The sequence below is a fragment of the Ambystoma mexicanum genome, chromosome 6p (assembly GCF_040938575.1).
Source record: "Ambystoma mexicanum isolate Mex_15411 chromosome 6p, UKY_AmexF1_1, whole genome shotgun sequence".
NCBI classification, from domain to species: Eukaryota; Metazoa; Chordata; class Amphibia; order Caudata; family Ambystomatidae; genus Ambystoma; species Ambystoma mexicanum.
Window position 1 is genome coordinate 940831744 of NC_090935.1, and position 17556 is coordinate 940849299.

At 46.6% G+C, this 17556-nt stretch overlaps 1 protein-coding gene across 2 annotated transcripts in view; it reads left to right on the plus strand.

Moving 5' to 3' along the window:
- DMXL1 (Dmx like 1) overlaps window positions 1-17556 on the plus strand; it is a 1868248-nt gene that overhangs the window by 69364 nt on the left and 1781328 nt on the right. For both annotated transcript variants that reach the window (XM_069625559.1, XM_069625560.1), the window contains exon 2: window positions 13441-13566. In XM_069625559.1, the coding sequence (XP_069481660.1) occupies window positions 13441-13566 (126 nt within the window). The remainder of the gene's footprint in view (window positions 1-13440; window positions 13567-17556) is intronic.

Consider the following 17556-nt stretch of genomic DNA (forward strand, 5'->3'; position numbering starts at 1 on the left):
GGCATGGCGAGGATTGTTGTGTTTGGGTCACGGGTGTTGAGAGGAGCGGAAACACGTTACTCAGTGATGGAGAGAGAAGCATTGTGTGTGGTTTGGGCCATTCAACAATTTAAGGCCTTTCTATGGGGTTGAGATTTCAAAAATGTCACTGATCACAAGCCCTTGTTGGTGTGTTCATGTCCGAGGGACTGGGTAGAGTGGCTCGGAGGATTGCTAGGTGGGTCACTTCCATGCAGGGCCACCAGCATATTGTAGAACATGTTCCAGGAAAGGAGACTGTTTTGGTGCATTTTCTCTCCAGGGCCATTAGTGGAAATGAGGTGGGCTGTGCTGAAGCGGAAGACAGTGATGAAAGGAATGTGGAACTTTCAGGTGTGAAGTGTCATCAGTGAGAAAGAATGGAAAGCGGCAGAGCGAGTGGATGCCGAACTAATGAAGGTGAAGAACTGGGTATTGAATAATTGATCTGTATGGACCAGCAAGGATATATTTGGTGTTTTCCACCGGGTTAAGGATGAAATCATCATGGAGGGTGAGTTTCTGTGTAAGGCTGGGAGCTTTGTGCCTCCTTTGGGAGTGAGGAAAAAGCTTCTTGAATTGAGCCATGAGGGACATCTAAGGATGACCAAGGGAAGTTTGAGGGTGGACTATTCGTGGCTGGGGTTGGACACCCACATAGAGGAGCTTATCAAGTATTGTACGATGCGTGGTGATATGGACAATACGTTGAGAAATTATGTGCAGCCGCTGAGGCCACTGGTACTACCGAGAATGCCATGGGGAATTAGTGGCACGACATTTTTGGACCGTGGTAGGAGAGAGGGGCATTTAGAAATATGTGATAGGGCTTTTAGAGGTCTATTCTAAATGGCTGGAAGTTGTGATGGTGTATGAAGATGATTCAGAGGCTGTGGTGCGGTTTCACAATAAGGTGTTTCAAAGGGAGGGCTTTTCCCAAGAAGCTTATTATGAACAATGGTGTACAACTCTCTTCTAGGATCATGGAAAGTTTCCTGGTGGGTATAGGTGTGAAACATCTTAAAATGGTACTCTATCACCCAGAAACTAATGGTCTGGTGGAGCGCTTCAACCGCATCTTAATGCAGGGGATTGGGATGGCAGTGAAACGGGGGAGGAGCTAGGAAGAAATGATATAGACGCAGGTATATGCATACAAGTTGGCTCCACAGTCCATGACTGGATTAGTGCCGTTCGAAGTGTTGAGAAGGACAATGCCCTATAAGTCTGTCAGTCAACCTTGACAGGGGAGGGCATACTTTGTGGAGTGGGACAGAGAGAAATTGAGAGTGTGGAAGATAAAATGTTAAGTATGAAATCGAGTTTGATAGGCTTAAGAATGTCAATGAATCTCAAATAGCAGAAGGAGAAGAAGTAGGAATAAAGAAATCAGATTTTGTGCCCAAAGGGCAGAGTAAGTACAATGATCCAATAGTAGTCAGAAAGGTGCTGAAAGATGCCATGGTAGTAGAGGACGGAAGAATTTGGAACAAAGAAATGGTAGGAAAGTGAGGAAGGTAAAGGAGGTGTTCAGAATGTTAATGCAGTATGCACCATCTTTACTAGCTAATTTTCTTTTGTGTCGAAGGAGGGGAAGTGTTTTTATATGGTTACACTTTACAGTTAACCAGTGAGCAACACATAGCACTATGTAAATAGTTGATTGACTGTAGCCGTTCCTTTCTGGGATGGCATTGTTTAGAATCAGTTTAATTTTATTTGTAAGATTTATCAGTTGCCGTTGAAAGACGGTCGGTAGAGGGTGTTCCTTAGGGTTCCTCATACCTACAAACCCAGTGTGGCACTATGCTATAAAGTTTGTTATAACTGACCTGCACCAGCATCATTATATTATGTACTGTGAGGTGTCAGAAATGAGAGACGGAAACAAACTTGTAGTTTTCTCAACATTTGCCATGTCTATTCAAAATTAAAGGGGGATGGGATGAATCCTATCTGTCCCTACCCTAACAAGAATGTTCCTCTCTAGCAAAATAAAAGTAAAGAAAATTGACCTTCTGTCCATATATATTTGACCCTCACAGTAACATATACAACCAAAATGTGTAAGGTAAAGGGGTCAGTTTCCAGTTTATCAAAAATGTGCAAAAGTTCAAAATTTTCACTCCAACAAAGGTGTCCAGGATTTGATTACCTTCCCCTGAATCAATTCAGGAAGACTTTAGAAAGAGTTTTGTTCCAACAGTATTGAATTCAGCTCAATGATAAATGTCTCTTTCATCCAACACGTTCCTCAAATTGTAAATCTCTTCCCCAGAACACTTGTTCAAAACCAAAGCATCTGTTTCTTTCACAAAGTATTATTCACAAGATGTAAACATGATTGCTTAGTATGATGGAACAACAGTCTGCTATGTACAATACTTTTGTCGAGATAGTAAAGCAAATGTCTCTTGTTATACCATAGTTTTTCAGGATGATAAAGCAATACTTTGTCATTATAAACAGTGTTGTGGAAACAATGTTCAAAGCAACTACTCCTTTTCTGGTTTACTTGCCTAACTGGAATGGTTTTAACTTCACACAACTGTTAATGTTTCTCTGATTGTGGCAATGTTTGTTCATCTTTCTCCACACCAACCATAGGAGGAGAATTGTACAATGTTTGCCTGTTTCTTTACTTATGGCAATGTGGGTTCTAGGCTTCCCCAAACTGATATCCCATGTAAGGAGTGTTGTACCCATTTTGCCTTTTTGTCTCTTCTTTAAAGGCTCTTGGTTGGTGGCAATGCGGGTTCCAGGCTTCTTGGTTCCCACATCATTCTCTTGTGCATCTGCTAATGGAACTGTTGCCGTTCCGCAAGACTGCTTCTCGTTGGGTCCTGCAGCAGCTGACTTCCACCAGAGTCTCTCTCCTTCGGCATGCAATGCCTCCTGGCGATTACCCGTGAGCGTCGTGCTCCTTCAGCACGGCCCGCCCCTGTGACTCTGCCTCTGAGCTTGTCTCCCATTCTGCGTCCACCATAGCTTTCTGCTCCTTCTCCTTCCGTCAGGCTGCGACCACCTTCTCCTCTCCCTCTTGAGCATAGTAAGCTCCAGCATTTTTAAATCTCCTGCACAGCTGATGATCTTGGAAAACAACTACGCTGTCTTTTGCTCGGGGCTGTTCCTGTTCCACATGAACTCCTCTCTCCTCCTCCTCGTCCCAGTACCATACGAGTTATGGGACTTGAAGTCAATAACGTTTTTACACTTTTCAAGGTTAATTTGTTTCAATTGTTTGTTGGATTTCAGTTTGTTGGAAACAGAAGATGTTATATTAATATTATGTGCAGTGATATTGTGTTCCGGAATTTTACCCAAGACAGAACCATTATAATCGGGGGACATCACATTTGACCCATGGATTCCTAAGATGCTAAACCTATTCTGTTGAGGTGGGTTTTCACATAATGTTCTTTGGGTTGAGACAGCATGCAATCAGGTATTCAGGGAGTACAGGATCTTTGTCCTCACAAAAGGATGAATACTGCGTCCCTCCTAAGGGAGTCGACACTTCTGGGGCTCAGTGATGACTCTGCAGGATTCATTATAGTACATTGTTATGTTAATTAACTTGCATCTCTCTAAGCCCTCCATTTCCACATCATTCAGTCCGGAATTGTGGGTGTTCCTATTTGGAACAAGCATTGGATTTTGTGTAGTCATTTGCCAGGCACTGATATAATGGTATTACTTGGCCATGATATCGCAACAGCTGGAAAATTGATTAACTGGGCATATGATGTCAGTACCTGGCAAATTATTATCTAATACCACAAGCCAAAACTGTTAGCTTTGTTGTTGCCTTTTTTTACCTGGGTTTCAGTGCATGGGAGACACATAAATCAAGTGGTCGGAGGCACACTTGGTTAAGGCATCTTTATTACACCAGTAGCAATTTACAGTTGCAACTAAGACATTGACTGCCAGAAGACTGCTTAGAAAAAATACATTGGCAAGATAGAGTTTGATATTGTTGCTTGATAGAGGGAGCTCATAGAGATCCCAGTAGAATGTATTTAGGGCGTGAAGGGCAGACAGTGGGTGGAAATGGCCACAGGAATTAGCATGACCATGGGTTGTGAATGAGTGGTTAAATAACCAAACCTCACCCACATGCTGTGTGTCCCTCCTCACCTCACATGTTCTCTCCCTTCTAACTGTACTCTAATGCAATGGTTTCAGTTTCTAGGTTGCACCTAATAGCCTAAACTAAAGGGGGCATGGCCTGAGCTCATGGCGTGAGGTCGTCGCTAGGCAGAGCACCCGCTGAGATCCTTCTGTCGATGCTGCAGACACAGGAAAAGTTATGAACTAACAAGTACTCCCACAGAAAGATGAAGTGGTTGCCAGGGTCCCCAAAGAAAATCTGACAAAAATCGGAGCCGGGACACCGCAGAACCGAGCCTTAGTAGGCGAGCCCTTGAGGCGATCAAAATGGTGACTGATGCAGTTGCTCTGCGGCGGTGAAGAGGAGGGGCGAGAAACGCCACAGGGCTGCCCTTGAATAAAGGCTACCGACGAAGACTCTGATTCTCCCTCTGCCGTGGGAGAACACAACTGTCTCTAGATGGCCGGTGAGGCGGGCCACCTGAATCGGGACGTGGAGAGACTGGGCTGCGCGGAGAGCTGCGCTCCTGGTCACGGCGGCCATCAAGGTAGCGAGGCCGGCATATCTCCTTGACTGGGGCAGGTACTGAGACACCACGGAGGGGCACGGTGCACCCCGGTTCCTGAAAGTGACTCAGGAGACGGAGGGAAACCAAAATGGAAAAGGCGGAACAGCCGCTAGCGTAAAGACAACTGGTCTGGCTGAGGACAAGGAAAGCTGCACCATTCCACAAGGGACCTACTTTGCCTGCCAAGACGTGCCGCGCTGCTCTGGAAGATGCATAAAGCGAACCAGAACACCCCCCCCCCCCCCCCCCCCCCCCCCCCTGGACATCTGGCAACAGCAGATACCGGCGAGGTGAGCCACGTAACATTTCCAGCGGGCAAGGGTGAACCAAACCACCTGACCAAAACCAAGGTTCCTGTGCGACCCACATTACGGGGACAGGGCGATGGCACATAGCGCGGCGGGGAACAACCCCGCCACAATTGGAGGACTGTATCCTACCTCTATAACCAGGAGGGAAACCATAATAAAATAACTTTGGTGCCAGCATCGATCTGCAAGCTCGCAAAGGGACACCTTTTAAGCAAAGCAGACCCCTGATTGTGCAAGTGCAGCACCCTGTGGATTGGTACCTAACCCTGCCCATAGCCACTGGAATATGTCCAGCGACATATTGACACCAACAAAGTGACTGCGAGTGGGTTACTTTAATTGCCCTTACATTGAGCAGGTTTTACAAGTGTCCAGGAGGACGGCACATGGTTTGCTGCGACCAACGGATATCTACTGCACGATAATAGTCAGATCACACTACTACCGTAAAAGAGGCACTGGGGGCCAGGAACTACATAGGTGGGACAGTAGCACCAGATCTAGGAAAGCCCAGATGCTGAATTTGACCCAAGTCACGAATAGGCACCGGAGGCGTGGCGGTGGACAGCAGCTACCACTAGAAACACCCTGATCCAAAGTGGGCAAGGAGGAATAAGGACAGTGCAGTGGGTTCTGTAGAGCCAGGGGGCTGGGCATAAATTCCACAGGAAGTGGAGCAGCACATTTGGGACGGATGGATGAGTCTGCACTCACTATAACACCCTGACGATTCAGGAATTCAGACTATTGTCCCCCTGAAAGGGCACTGCCTGGGCACAAAGAAACTTAATCACCACAACCAACCCAGATTTTGCCCCCTGGACAGCTGAAGCCGGCACACAACTTCAGCACTTCAATGGGAGACGCCAAGTTAAGATTAAAGGGACACCGAACTAGACTGGTAACCAAACTATGTACTAATCAAGGGACCATATCCCCTACCAGCAAAATCAACAATTATGGATTACTTTGCTGCGACCAGGCCGCGGGCCCCAGCACAGGGCGGTGCGCAGTGAACAGCAGGCCTTGGGAGAAGAAAATGGAGACGGGCAGGTACTGGAGGCCATAGCTGCACTCAGGTCATTTATAGACACTAAAATCGAGGAGGTCAAGACTGATATGCAACTGATGCGACGGTGCGTTCGCAAACTGTCAGAGAGTAACAACCGTGGAGGCTGGGCTCCAAGAAACAAATAGGACCACGGTAGACCTGAAAGCTAAAGTGCAAGCGCTCGAAAAAAAGGTGGCAACACGCGAGTCAAAGTCTGAAGACGACGAAGGGTGGGCCCGACGCAATAATGTTCACCTACAGGGTGTTCATGAGGGAATGGAAGGCCTGAACCTGACCGGATTTGTCGAAACCTTGCTGCAACAGTAGATTGGCGCCGGACTACTCTCACAGGGTTTTGCAGTGGAAAGGGCCCATAGATCGCTAAATAAGAAACCACTACTGGGATCACACCCCCGCCCAAAGATGGCAATGATCCTGAACTTCCAGGACAGAGAGATCATACTTAAATTTTCAGGAGAAGGGGGAGGAGATACAGAGAGACCACTCCAAAATAGCCATATACCCCCGACTACACACCCACAGTGCAACGTGTAAGGAACTCCTTCATCCCGATCAAGGCCAGGCTCAGGCAACAACCTAAAATACATGCTAATCTACCCATCCAGACAAAGTGATCTACAAAGGGCGGGCCATGTTCCTGGAAACTCCTGCTGTGGCCAATATGTGGCTGGAGCACAACAACCTGGCAAGAGAGGAAGAGCCAGCCACCACTACAGAACAGGGGAGGGGGCGGGCACTGGGGAAGAAAGCTGCCCATTAAAGACAGTGGTAAGTCCACCAAATGCGGTCTTTTTCCCATTACAGCATTGCTATAGAATTGGAATCGGGAGGGAGGGCTGCTTGGCCACTTGACCTGGGCTTACAGGCCCAACCCACGGAACGATTAGTGCAGGCCTGTTGCTAGCATGGCGATACTCGCACTCAATGGCCCGGATGGGTCTGAGAGGTGCTGGGGTGCCTGAGCGCTGCAGGTCCAAAGCAGCAGCTGGGTGTAGTTATTTGGTTTTGCTTGTTGTTTTGTTAGATACAAGGTCTTCATACGGAGTGGTGGCAATATGGGGGTGTTCATATGCAACAACGGGAAGTGAAGCAAGGCTGGGTGTACTGGGATGGAGGGGAACCAGGGCTGAGACTATGCGGGGGGGGGCTGAGGGGAATTGCACCAAGCGGCCATGGCAGCTCAAATGAAGGTGATGACGTGGAACGTACAGGGACTGGGTACTTATTTACGCAGAAACCGGGTCAAATCCTTCTTGAGCAGGAAAAAAGTATCCATTGCCCTGCTGCAAGAGACTCACCTCACAGAGGAAGCCTTGACCAAGCTGAAGGGATGCAGGGGCGGGCAAGGATATGGTGTGGCATACTCCAAGTATGCTTGGCCGTGTTTACGTGGATATACCCTGAGACACCCTTCAGCGGATATATGCATAGTCAACTCCTACTTTCCTAACCATGGTATCCCTGCGCACCTCAATGCACTATGTGCCAGAATGACCCAACACAGAGTTTTTTTCATCTGGGAGGGCGGGGAGGATTTTAATTGTGCGAGAGACTTGGACCTAGACAGGTCTGACCCACCACTGAACCGGGCGGCAGCAGCCTCTTCGGCACTAAACATGGCACTGTCCCACCTTGATCTAGTTGATGTCTGGAGAGAGCTACAACCCACAGACAGAGGGTACTCCTATTTCTCTCCACCACACGGCCTGTACACCAGAATAGATTACATATTCATGGGAAGGGACCACCTGCCACAGATAAGTCTGCTCAATACCTGGGCAGGTCGATTTCTGATCACTCGCCACTGATTATGAATTCGACGGTGCAGGGCCCTAGGCGCCCCCATTCCTTTATGGCGGGCAGTGTGTGGCGCTGGAGCACGGTGTGGGAGGCACTGAAGGTAGTGGTGCGGGGTGAGGTCATAGCTGGAGCAGGGGGTATCAGTAAAACGCTAAGGGCAGAAATGGAGAAACAAGAGGAGGTAATCAAGCAGATGGAGGCTAACACCAAGGGGACCAGGGAGGAGGAAGCAAAACTGGGTGAGGCAAGGCGTAACTGCCAGGATGGCTGGGAGAGGCTGTTGATGTTTGACCACATAGCGAGAACAAGAGTTCATACAGAGGGGGACAAACCGGGCAGGCTACTGCCGTGGCTGTGTAAAAGGGAACATCCGAGACACCTTACAGCACTCGGGGATGACAAAGGCACTACCCACAGAACACAGCAGTCGATCAATGCTACCTTTGCAACATTCTACTCCCGCGTATGTGCCCACGACACATTAGTATCACAAGAAGACATACAAGGCACGTTAGAAGAGATGGAGCTGCCCAAATTAGGCACGACACAATGCGAGGAACTGGATAGGGACATCTCGCCTGAAGACGTGGGTAAGGCAATTAGATCTCTAACCACCAGGAGGACCCCTGGAAGTGACGGACTACCCTTGGAGTTCTACAAAGGATACAACACTGCTACACGAAGTGTTCATGGAAGCATACGAAGTGGGGGCACTACCGAAAAGTATGAGGGAGACACTGGTGGTTCTGATACCCAAACCGGGTAAACCCACGGATGATTGCGACTCATATCACCCACTAGCGATGCTAAATTATGATGTCAAGATATTGACTACCATACTGGCCAAACGGCTATCCAGGGTGGTGGGCGGACTAGTGCATGACGACCAGAACAGATTCGTACTGGGCCGCAGCACAACGGCAAACCTGCGCAGACTGCAACATGTCATGGCGCAAACAGCGGATGAGAGCGGCCACCTTGCGATACTATCGCTGGACGCCATCAAAGCATTCGATTCTATGTACTGGGATTGGCTACTGGCAGTGCTGAGAGAATAAAGGTTTGGGGAAAGATTAGTTCGATGGATAAAGATACTGCACACCATGCCAGTAGTGTGGGTAAAATCTGGGAGAACTGTCATCAGCCTGGGACATCCGGAGAGGCACCCAACAGGGATGCCCATTATCGTCCATGCTGTACATACTAGGGCTTGAACCAATTGCAATTTACTTTAGAAAATTCTTTGATGCAGGTGGGTGGAACAAACCACATAATCTCACTGTATGCGGACGATGTCCTTCTGCATGTGAGGGACCCGCACCTTAACGCGCCAGTGATGTTGGAAGTGCTGGACAACTATGCAAAAGTCTCTGGGATACGCTTCAGCAGACAGAAGTCCTGCATTTTTCCGCAAGCGGGTCTGAAGGGAAAGAATATGGTAGACTTACCGGATGTGGGCATCCAAAGGCAACTGGACTTGTTCCGGTACTTGGGGGGTAAACATACGTCTTACACCGGAGCTGATGCACGAAAGCAACACTGTGGCAGTGGTGAAGGGATTATGAAAATCTGGTCCAGACTCCCTCTATCAATGATGGGTGGAGCGTCAATCGCTAAAATGATTTTCCTTCCGAGATTTCTAAATCACTTTTAAAACATAAATTACTACATCAAGGCCTCCTCCTTCTGCATACTAGATGTGCTGCTCCGAGAGTTCCTATGGGGTACTTCCCACCATAAACTGTCTCCAACCACTCTGACCCTGCCAACTAGCGAAGGGGGCATACAACTCACAGATTTTTGAAAAATACTACTTAGCCGCTCAATTCAGTTTCGTCGCTCGATGGCTCTAAAATGAGGCCACAATGGAAACAGTGCTGCTTCGGCACATAGTGGCTCCTCTAAGCTTAAAATAAATATTGTGGGTCACCCTGAGCTGCTTGGGGAGCACCCCCATGATTGTAACACTGGGTAGACGGGTATGGAACAGAACTAGGGTGCGGCTCCGCCTTGAACACCCTTACTCGCCTGATACCCCGATTGCTGCCGATGTATGCAAAGTGAGAACTGATCTAGCTACAGTAAGACACTGGGAAAGGTGGGGCATATACACGTGGAGGGCACATTTATGAGGAGGAAACCTTCAGGGTGCTCGCATCGCTAAAGGAAAAGGAGGGGTTGCCAAAAGGCAGTTATTGTGGTATCAGAGGGACAGACACGCGGCTGAAGTTAAGTGGGAAGAATGGCCAGAAGGGCCGACAGTGAATCCCCTGTTGACATTAATGTACAATTTGAGTGACAGGTGGAAGCCAGTGTCCAGATTGTATGGTCAACTGACGGATAAACCCAACCCCCGTAGCGCTTTGCTGAAAGCGAGATGGGAGGCAGATATGGGTATAGAGATCACCGAAAAAGAATGGGAAAGAGTCCTAGCGTACCCTCGGGAGGTGTCCAGAAATGCTAGATTCTGTTTGACACTACTGAATGTCCTGTACCGACCCTACATGACGCCACACAGGGTGGCCGGATTTAACAAACGGGCCTGGCCTCAGTGCCCCTGGTGTGGAATGGGGGAGGCGGGAATGATGCATATATTTTGGGGATGTGTAAAGGTGCAACGTTTCTGGGCCAAGATAGAGCAGGCTTGCAGAGGTGTCGGTATAGTGAAATATGATTGGTCCCGAAAGGAATGCCTCTTAGGGGCATATTCTAGAATAAGTAATTTCAAACATGTGGTGAAATTTATGGATATGGCATGCACACTGGCTAAAAGATCTATTGCAATGGCATGGAAATCGACAGGCGGTCCGCAGTATGCAATATTGTATAAGGAACTGGAGCGCAAGGCAGAGAGGAGGACATGGGGTGCAGGGGTCTCCAGGGCAGAGGAGGAGGCGAGTGCAACGTTTGAAGCATGGAAAAAGTTGGTTTGGGATATGTTTCATCCTTCTGACGACAAACCCCCTTGAAAACGCACATTTCACCTGCTATAACTACAGTAGCTGTACGGAACACGAGATGGAGGAAAGGATCATCCCCTCGGCTACCCCGCAACAAGAAGTAACTTACTGAAAACCAATTCCCCACAAGACAGTGTTTAATTGTGATAATGGAAACACGAATACAGACAGATAAGTTGATGTTTTATTTGTTGTTAGTTATTGAATTGGAGTTGTAAACTTTCAATATGGCAGTTTGTAAGCTATTGATTTACTGCGATTTTTACCAATTCCAATAAAAACATTTTAAAATAAAACAAATTGCCTAAACTAAAAATGTGTACTGAACTCCACAGGACATAGTCCCATTTGTGTCATTACCTTCCAGATCTGGCTGCTGAATAATGCATACTTGCCCCACCCCCCACACACAGACCCTGTCCGCTGTGTTGTACCTCAAGGTTTTATAGTCTTCCCCATAATAGTCCATCAATACAGGGAACCTATAGACTCCAAACATCCTCTTTCATTAACACACTGATGATAAACCGCTCTCCCCTGTGTTTTTGTCAGCCAAATACATTCTTCATTTTAGAAGACACCTCGAAAAACCATTCAAACATGGATGTGTGCAGTAACTCAGACTCCACCCTGCTAAATCTTGATTTCCTCCCAGTAAATTGAGGAAACATTATCCCCATATTAAAGACTTGTTGGTTTATATTCACCTAGAGGTGGTCTTCTCCCTTTCTGAAATACCAAATTGCTGTCTATCTTTATAGACCCCAGCCTCTTGGAAATTAAATCCCAGATGGTTTGGTACCAGTTAAGTCTTTTGCGTGCAGTAAATATTTTTCTCCTCCAAGCAACATTTGATCCTTCATTCAAGTTCTCAGTCTGATTTATGTCAACTCTGCTCATCGACTTTCAGCATTCCTTTCTTGCAGCATCGTTGAAAATAGATTTTAATGCAGCTGCACACCTGACTTCTGGTCCATGAAAATGTATACACACCATCCACCATCTTGAAGACCTTCATTGCAACCGACTCTGCTCCTCTGTCTGCTGCCAGCAGCGTCCGCTTGGATAACACTAAAACTCAGACACATAAAAAATTGCTGATACTCACCAAAGCACGTATTGCTTTTCATATCATCAGCATTTTCTCCCATATTAGTTTGTCTCATGGCTGTGGGTGTGGGGAAGGGAGTAGGCTCATAACACCAAAAAGTATATAAATCTTCTTCCTTGATGGATAATGTTGACTGTTCAGTTTTACTTCACAAGATTCTTTGCTTGGAATGCCATCAGGCTGAGCAACATATTCTCTCTAGGAACTCCCGCACAGCTGGAACATTGACGGGCCAAAACTGGAAAACTTGGGTGCGGGCAAAAAAAAAGTCAAACGCTCTCCTTTTGCACCCTGTTGCTCATTTCCCAAGTTCCCCAATTCTCCAGGCCTTTCTTCAGCAAGGGACTGAAGACCTTCACTATATACTGCACACATGGATAGAGCCATGCCCCTGAATTCTGTTTTTATGTGCAGCCCCAATCTCTGTTGTTGTGTCAATGTTTCTCTATGCTTATGTGACCTGCATGTCTTAACGCGTATACCCTGTACTATGTAAAGTGCCATGCTGCCAGCCTTGAACGTTTTTGGAAATGATCTCCCATCCCCTCATGCAGCACTTCATTCCATAGTACCCCACTTTCTTTTATTAGTCTCCTCTTGACTTAATTAACAATTGTCCTTCTGCTTTTCCATAGTCAAACCTCCTTCCTGTATGGGAATGGTTTATTAACCCATTAGCCTAGTCCATCCTCCCTCACCCCACCTCTCGCTGAACCCCTTTTTTCTCCTGTGCTTTTGTTCTGGTGTTTGTTGCCCTTGTGCAGCTTTCTCCTTTACCAACTTTCTTACCACAGTCTTTCTCATTCTACTTCTTTGTTTGCCCTAAGTGTGTCCCATTCCTTAAAATATTCTTTACCTTAATCACATACTACACTGGTCGCTTGGTCTGCTGACAGCCTCTTTCAGTCACAACCTGCACCAGCATGACTCTTCATCGCCCAGTTGTATTCTGCTTCTTTCATTCAGCAGACTCTCTCCTGCCTCCTCCATCCAGCTCTCTTTGTAGTCCCTTGTTTCCCTCTTATTTCTTATAAACTATCCCTTTATTTTGAAATACTGTACAACTTGCTCTTTTCCTTTACCTAGCATAAGTCCCTTTTTGGGCCTTAAAAAAAATGTTTTAACAGCTTTTAGTTACAGTGGCATCCAATGCCCAGTGGGCTTAAACTCTTCTAACCTGAATTTTCTCGCCAACTTCCTCAGACACTCGATCCTCTTATTGACTCATTTTGACCCCTCTCCGAATTATTCTCTTCACTCGTTTACCATTACTCTTGTGTGGTGCCAACCACCATAAGTGACTTCTCCTTACAGACGTTGCTTCCGAAATAGGGTGCAAATTGCATGCAATTTATGGAGTTGGCTAATTTATTGGCGTGTATGCTAACAGGTTGCTACCTTTTTCGCAAGTTAATTAAACTATTACTTCATTTATTCACTTACTGTATTTTTCTTAACAGTGCTATTATTTGTTTCCATTGTACAGGCCTATGCATCTGGATGCGATATTGTTATTTTGGGAAGTGACTTTGAAAGATTGCAGATAATACCTGGAACGAAGCATGGCAATATTCAAGTTGGATGTGTAGATTGTTCAATGCAACAGGGAAAGGTATGTAATTTATTTGTTTTACAGTTATCTTCTGTGCACCAGCCTTTAGAATCTCCTTGCTCTTTTTAAAGGGGTATGCACATGAACTTCATCTGGTAGGCATATGCCTTTTGGAGACGTTGTGTATAGTCTTGTAATACATTGAATGTTTATGTGCTTCACCACAATTGCAGAATCCGCCAACCCGGGCAAAGGCCTCTTTTAAGTGCTGGGGAGACCAGAGGCATTGTGAGGGCAACTGGACATGCAGGAGCTTTGGCCCGATTTCAGAGGGTGACCAGTGCGCGGAGCAGTCAGGTGCATCAGCAAGGGAGAGGAAGAGAGAAAGCGAAAAGGTAGATCCTGAGTTGCTTCGGGAACCGGAGGTGGTTCTGCTCAAGTTTGAGAAAGACAGGGAGGCTGTTCCAGAGGGAGGCCCCAGCCGAGGAGATATATCTGCCCCCAACTCTCTGCTTGGAGAAGCATCTGACTGTCAGAGAGCTGGAGGTGGATGAGCAGAGAGCTTGAGAAGGAAGATGTTTGGAAGAGAAAGTTGGAGGTAGAGCGGTCCCAGGCCTCAGAATGCCTTATGGACGATGCACAAGGTCTTGACGTTGATCCTTGCAGCCACAGGGAGCCAGTGAAGAGATTTCAGAGCTGGAGAGATGTAATCCCTGGACTTGAAGCCAAGGACAAGACTCTCAGTCCTGTTCTGGATAAGTTATAAAGGTTGAAGAGTAGAGGCAGGAAGATTTAGAAATGGGCTGTTGCAATAGTCCAGCCTCGAAAGGACCAGAGATCTGGAGACGGTGAGCTTCTGGGGGAAAGTGAGAAAAGGAAGAATACCTCTGAGGAGGTGCAGCTGATAGTTTGACTTCTTAGAGACGTCAGAGATGTGAGGAGAGAAGGAGAGGGGGTGGCGTCAAAGTTGACACCAAGGTTCTTGGCCTCAGAGGAATTAGCAGGAAGAGGGCCCAGAGTGGGCAGCCAGAGAGAGTATATATTAGCCCATTCAGCACATCTCGGCCGTTTCCCTTCTTCATTCCTGCTTGGAGGCTTATCTTGCGAGTTAGTTCAGTGTTGGCTTACCCGCTCTTCAGCCCTTATTCGGTTCTTGAGCCTCTCACCCCCTCTTTTAGTATCTTGCTTATTAGCCTGGCATGGGCCAGGTGGCTCATCCACCATTTGGGGATTGTCCCTGGTTTCACCCCCTTGTGGGTTGTCTTGATACTCAGCCCCTCGTGGAATATGTGGCTTCTCAATACTGTAATTCTCTCTTGGGGTATCTTTGTCCCTCAATGCCCTCCTCCCCTTCCTCTGCATTTGCCCTGTACCTGGTTCTCTGTGGGGTGGTACATTGGGGGGCGGGGGGCAGCATCGCCGCTCGGTGCAGAACTGCGACTACAACTTCTTAGCGGTTGGGTCTTCTGCTTTGGTTTCCTCCTTTCTGTAACCAACAGGATTTTGACATTTGGGATGACGGACGCGGGATACCACTTCTTTGTCTCCCTTCCTCTTGGAGGCTCTGAGCTTCTCTGGCTCCCCACCTTCCCGTGTTCCGCAGTATTTCGTGAGTTTCTGTGTTCCTCCACCCGCCACGCTGTCTGCATAGCTCTGCCTCTAGGCTCCTGCTGGAGTAGAGGTTCCCTCCCCTGAGTTTGTATTCAGGCTAGTCTCTCTCGCCCTCGGCTGGATCTCTCCCTCGGTGTCTGGGTCCTAGGCCCTTTATGTTCCTCAGTTGAAAAAAACTACAGCACCCACTGGTTCTATTCCTCAGGCAGGGATGATAACAAAACCAGATCAGAATCCAAACCAAACCGCAACTTTTAAAGGGCCCTGCACATTTTTACCCAGCTCAGTTCCCACATAGCCAACAAACACTTGGGATTCTGTGTCAAAGGGAGGTGGTGTAAAAACCCTTACTTTGGTATTTGTTCTACCCTAGGGGGGGTGGGGAAGAGGTCACCCCCAGTGGGATCCCGCTTGCGCTTTCCCCTAGGGGATGTTAAGTGTAGCAGGCTTACCTCCCTGGTCCCAAATGGGGGTGGCTCCCCTTTGGAGAGAAGGGATGTATTACCTGGATCTATCTCGCTATCTCACTGCTATGAAAGCAGCCACCCCATTAAAGTAGCACTTTTGCATGTCTCTAACCTCATCACGACTTTCATCTTCACCCTCTGATCTCTCTACTGATTTTAAAACTGCTGACAATCCATCTTTCCTCCATATGTTTTCTTCTCTTGGCTTCCATGACAATGCCCTGGATTGGATCACCTTCCATCTGTCTGACTGCTCCTTCTCCATCTTTGTGAATCCTGACATCTCCCCTCCTACACTTCTCCTAGTAGGGGTACCCCTCAAAGTTCTGTCCGTGGTTCACTCTTCACAATCTGCATCTCCTTTCTCTGCAATCAGATTTAATTTTTCCAGCTGTATACGTGAGAGATGCACAAACCCTCTTTTATCCTTTGAACTATTCTTTTGCATTTCTAACTACCTCCACTAACGGATAGCGCTCACATCCCTTATACTCAACTCTCCCAAAACAGATGTTCATCTTCCCTGCTTATAAAGTACCCACTTCTTTTCCCCTTTCCCAGATCCTTTACCCCTGATCTGCCCACCATATGCTTTATTACTTGAAGAGCACTGGTTTCCTTTGCTAGCAACCTGACATTTCTACAGCTCATCTCCTCTAAAGCATTTGCTGCCAGGCTAAGTCTACTGAATGTCCTCCGAATCTGCCCCCAACAAACCGATCACTCTGCAAAAACCTTGATCTCGGCCCTTGTCCACAGCAGACTGGACTAATGTGCCAGTCTACTATTTGGACTTTTACTCCATTCCTTTAGCCCCCCCCACCCAACAAAATACTGACATTTGCCACCCATGCTATAGTCTTCCTCGCATGTTGTTTACACACCTCTGCTCACTGTCTCTTTGCCCGATGCCTTGTTAGGAAACACTGATCCTTCTAAAAATCCCTTCTCCTGGTATATACATCTATCTATGGACTAACTCCCTCATACATAAGTATCTCCGTCTCTGGCAATCTCCTCCCCAAAACCATTATCACCCACTCCATTCCTCACCTGCTTAGCACGCCCTGTTGATCCTGCTCCTTTACCATTTGTTCCCTATCACTGGAACTTCTTATCCCCCCGAGGTTAAGACTATTACAACTGTCTGGGCCAGTGAGGTCTTCATCAAGAAGCACCTACTGTTTCTACAAAAGGTACTATGGAGATATACAGTAGCATCACTCTATAATTCACTACTCTTTTCTCATCTGCACAGAATGGTTTACTTCAATACATTTATGTATTAGTGGCCCATTGCCTTTACTGTCCTGTTTTTAATGTTTCTAGTTGTCTTTAAGCAACGTGATGCATGTTACATCCACATTTCACTGCTGTGTTATTGTAATGCACTCAGAAATAGCAATCTTCTGCTTTTTTCAAGTTACACATGTAAATTGTTTCTTTTAAAAACCCTGTTATCTCAAACAAATATAAATGAAGCTATAAGTACACTGCTGAGGGCAACGCATATCCATCGAGCAGTTTGTGGAATTGTTGCTTTATTGATAAACCGAGTAATGTCAACCTTTGCAAGTGTCTTACTCTTTTCAAGAAGCAGCATAACCTGACCTTAAACAAGAGCTACTTTCTTTTTCTTTTTTAAACATTACTTTGTATTTGTTTTACCAGTTTTTTTGTATTTTCTTTTCAATGATTCCCCTATATTTATTCCTGTTTTAGACTCTTTGGTTAGGAATATAAATATAATGTTACCTTGATTAGACAAGTGTTTCTGCTCTTATAGGGATTACTACACTATGTCAATCATTCGATTTTTGTATCCAACCTCTGTGGTGCATCATCCTATTGTCATCTTTACAACTATATATGCATGCATGAACTTTCATTTTGTATATTTTCCCTGCTAAATGTATGTTTGTTTTCTTATAACTTGAGTTAACAGAATATAACAACATGAAACTTAATTCAA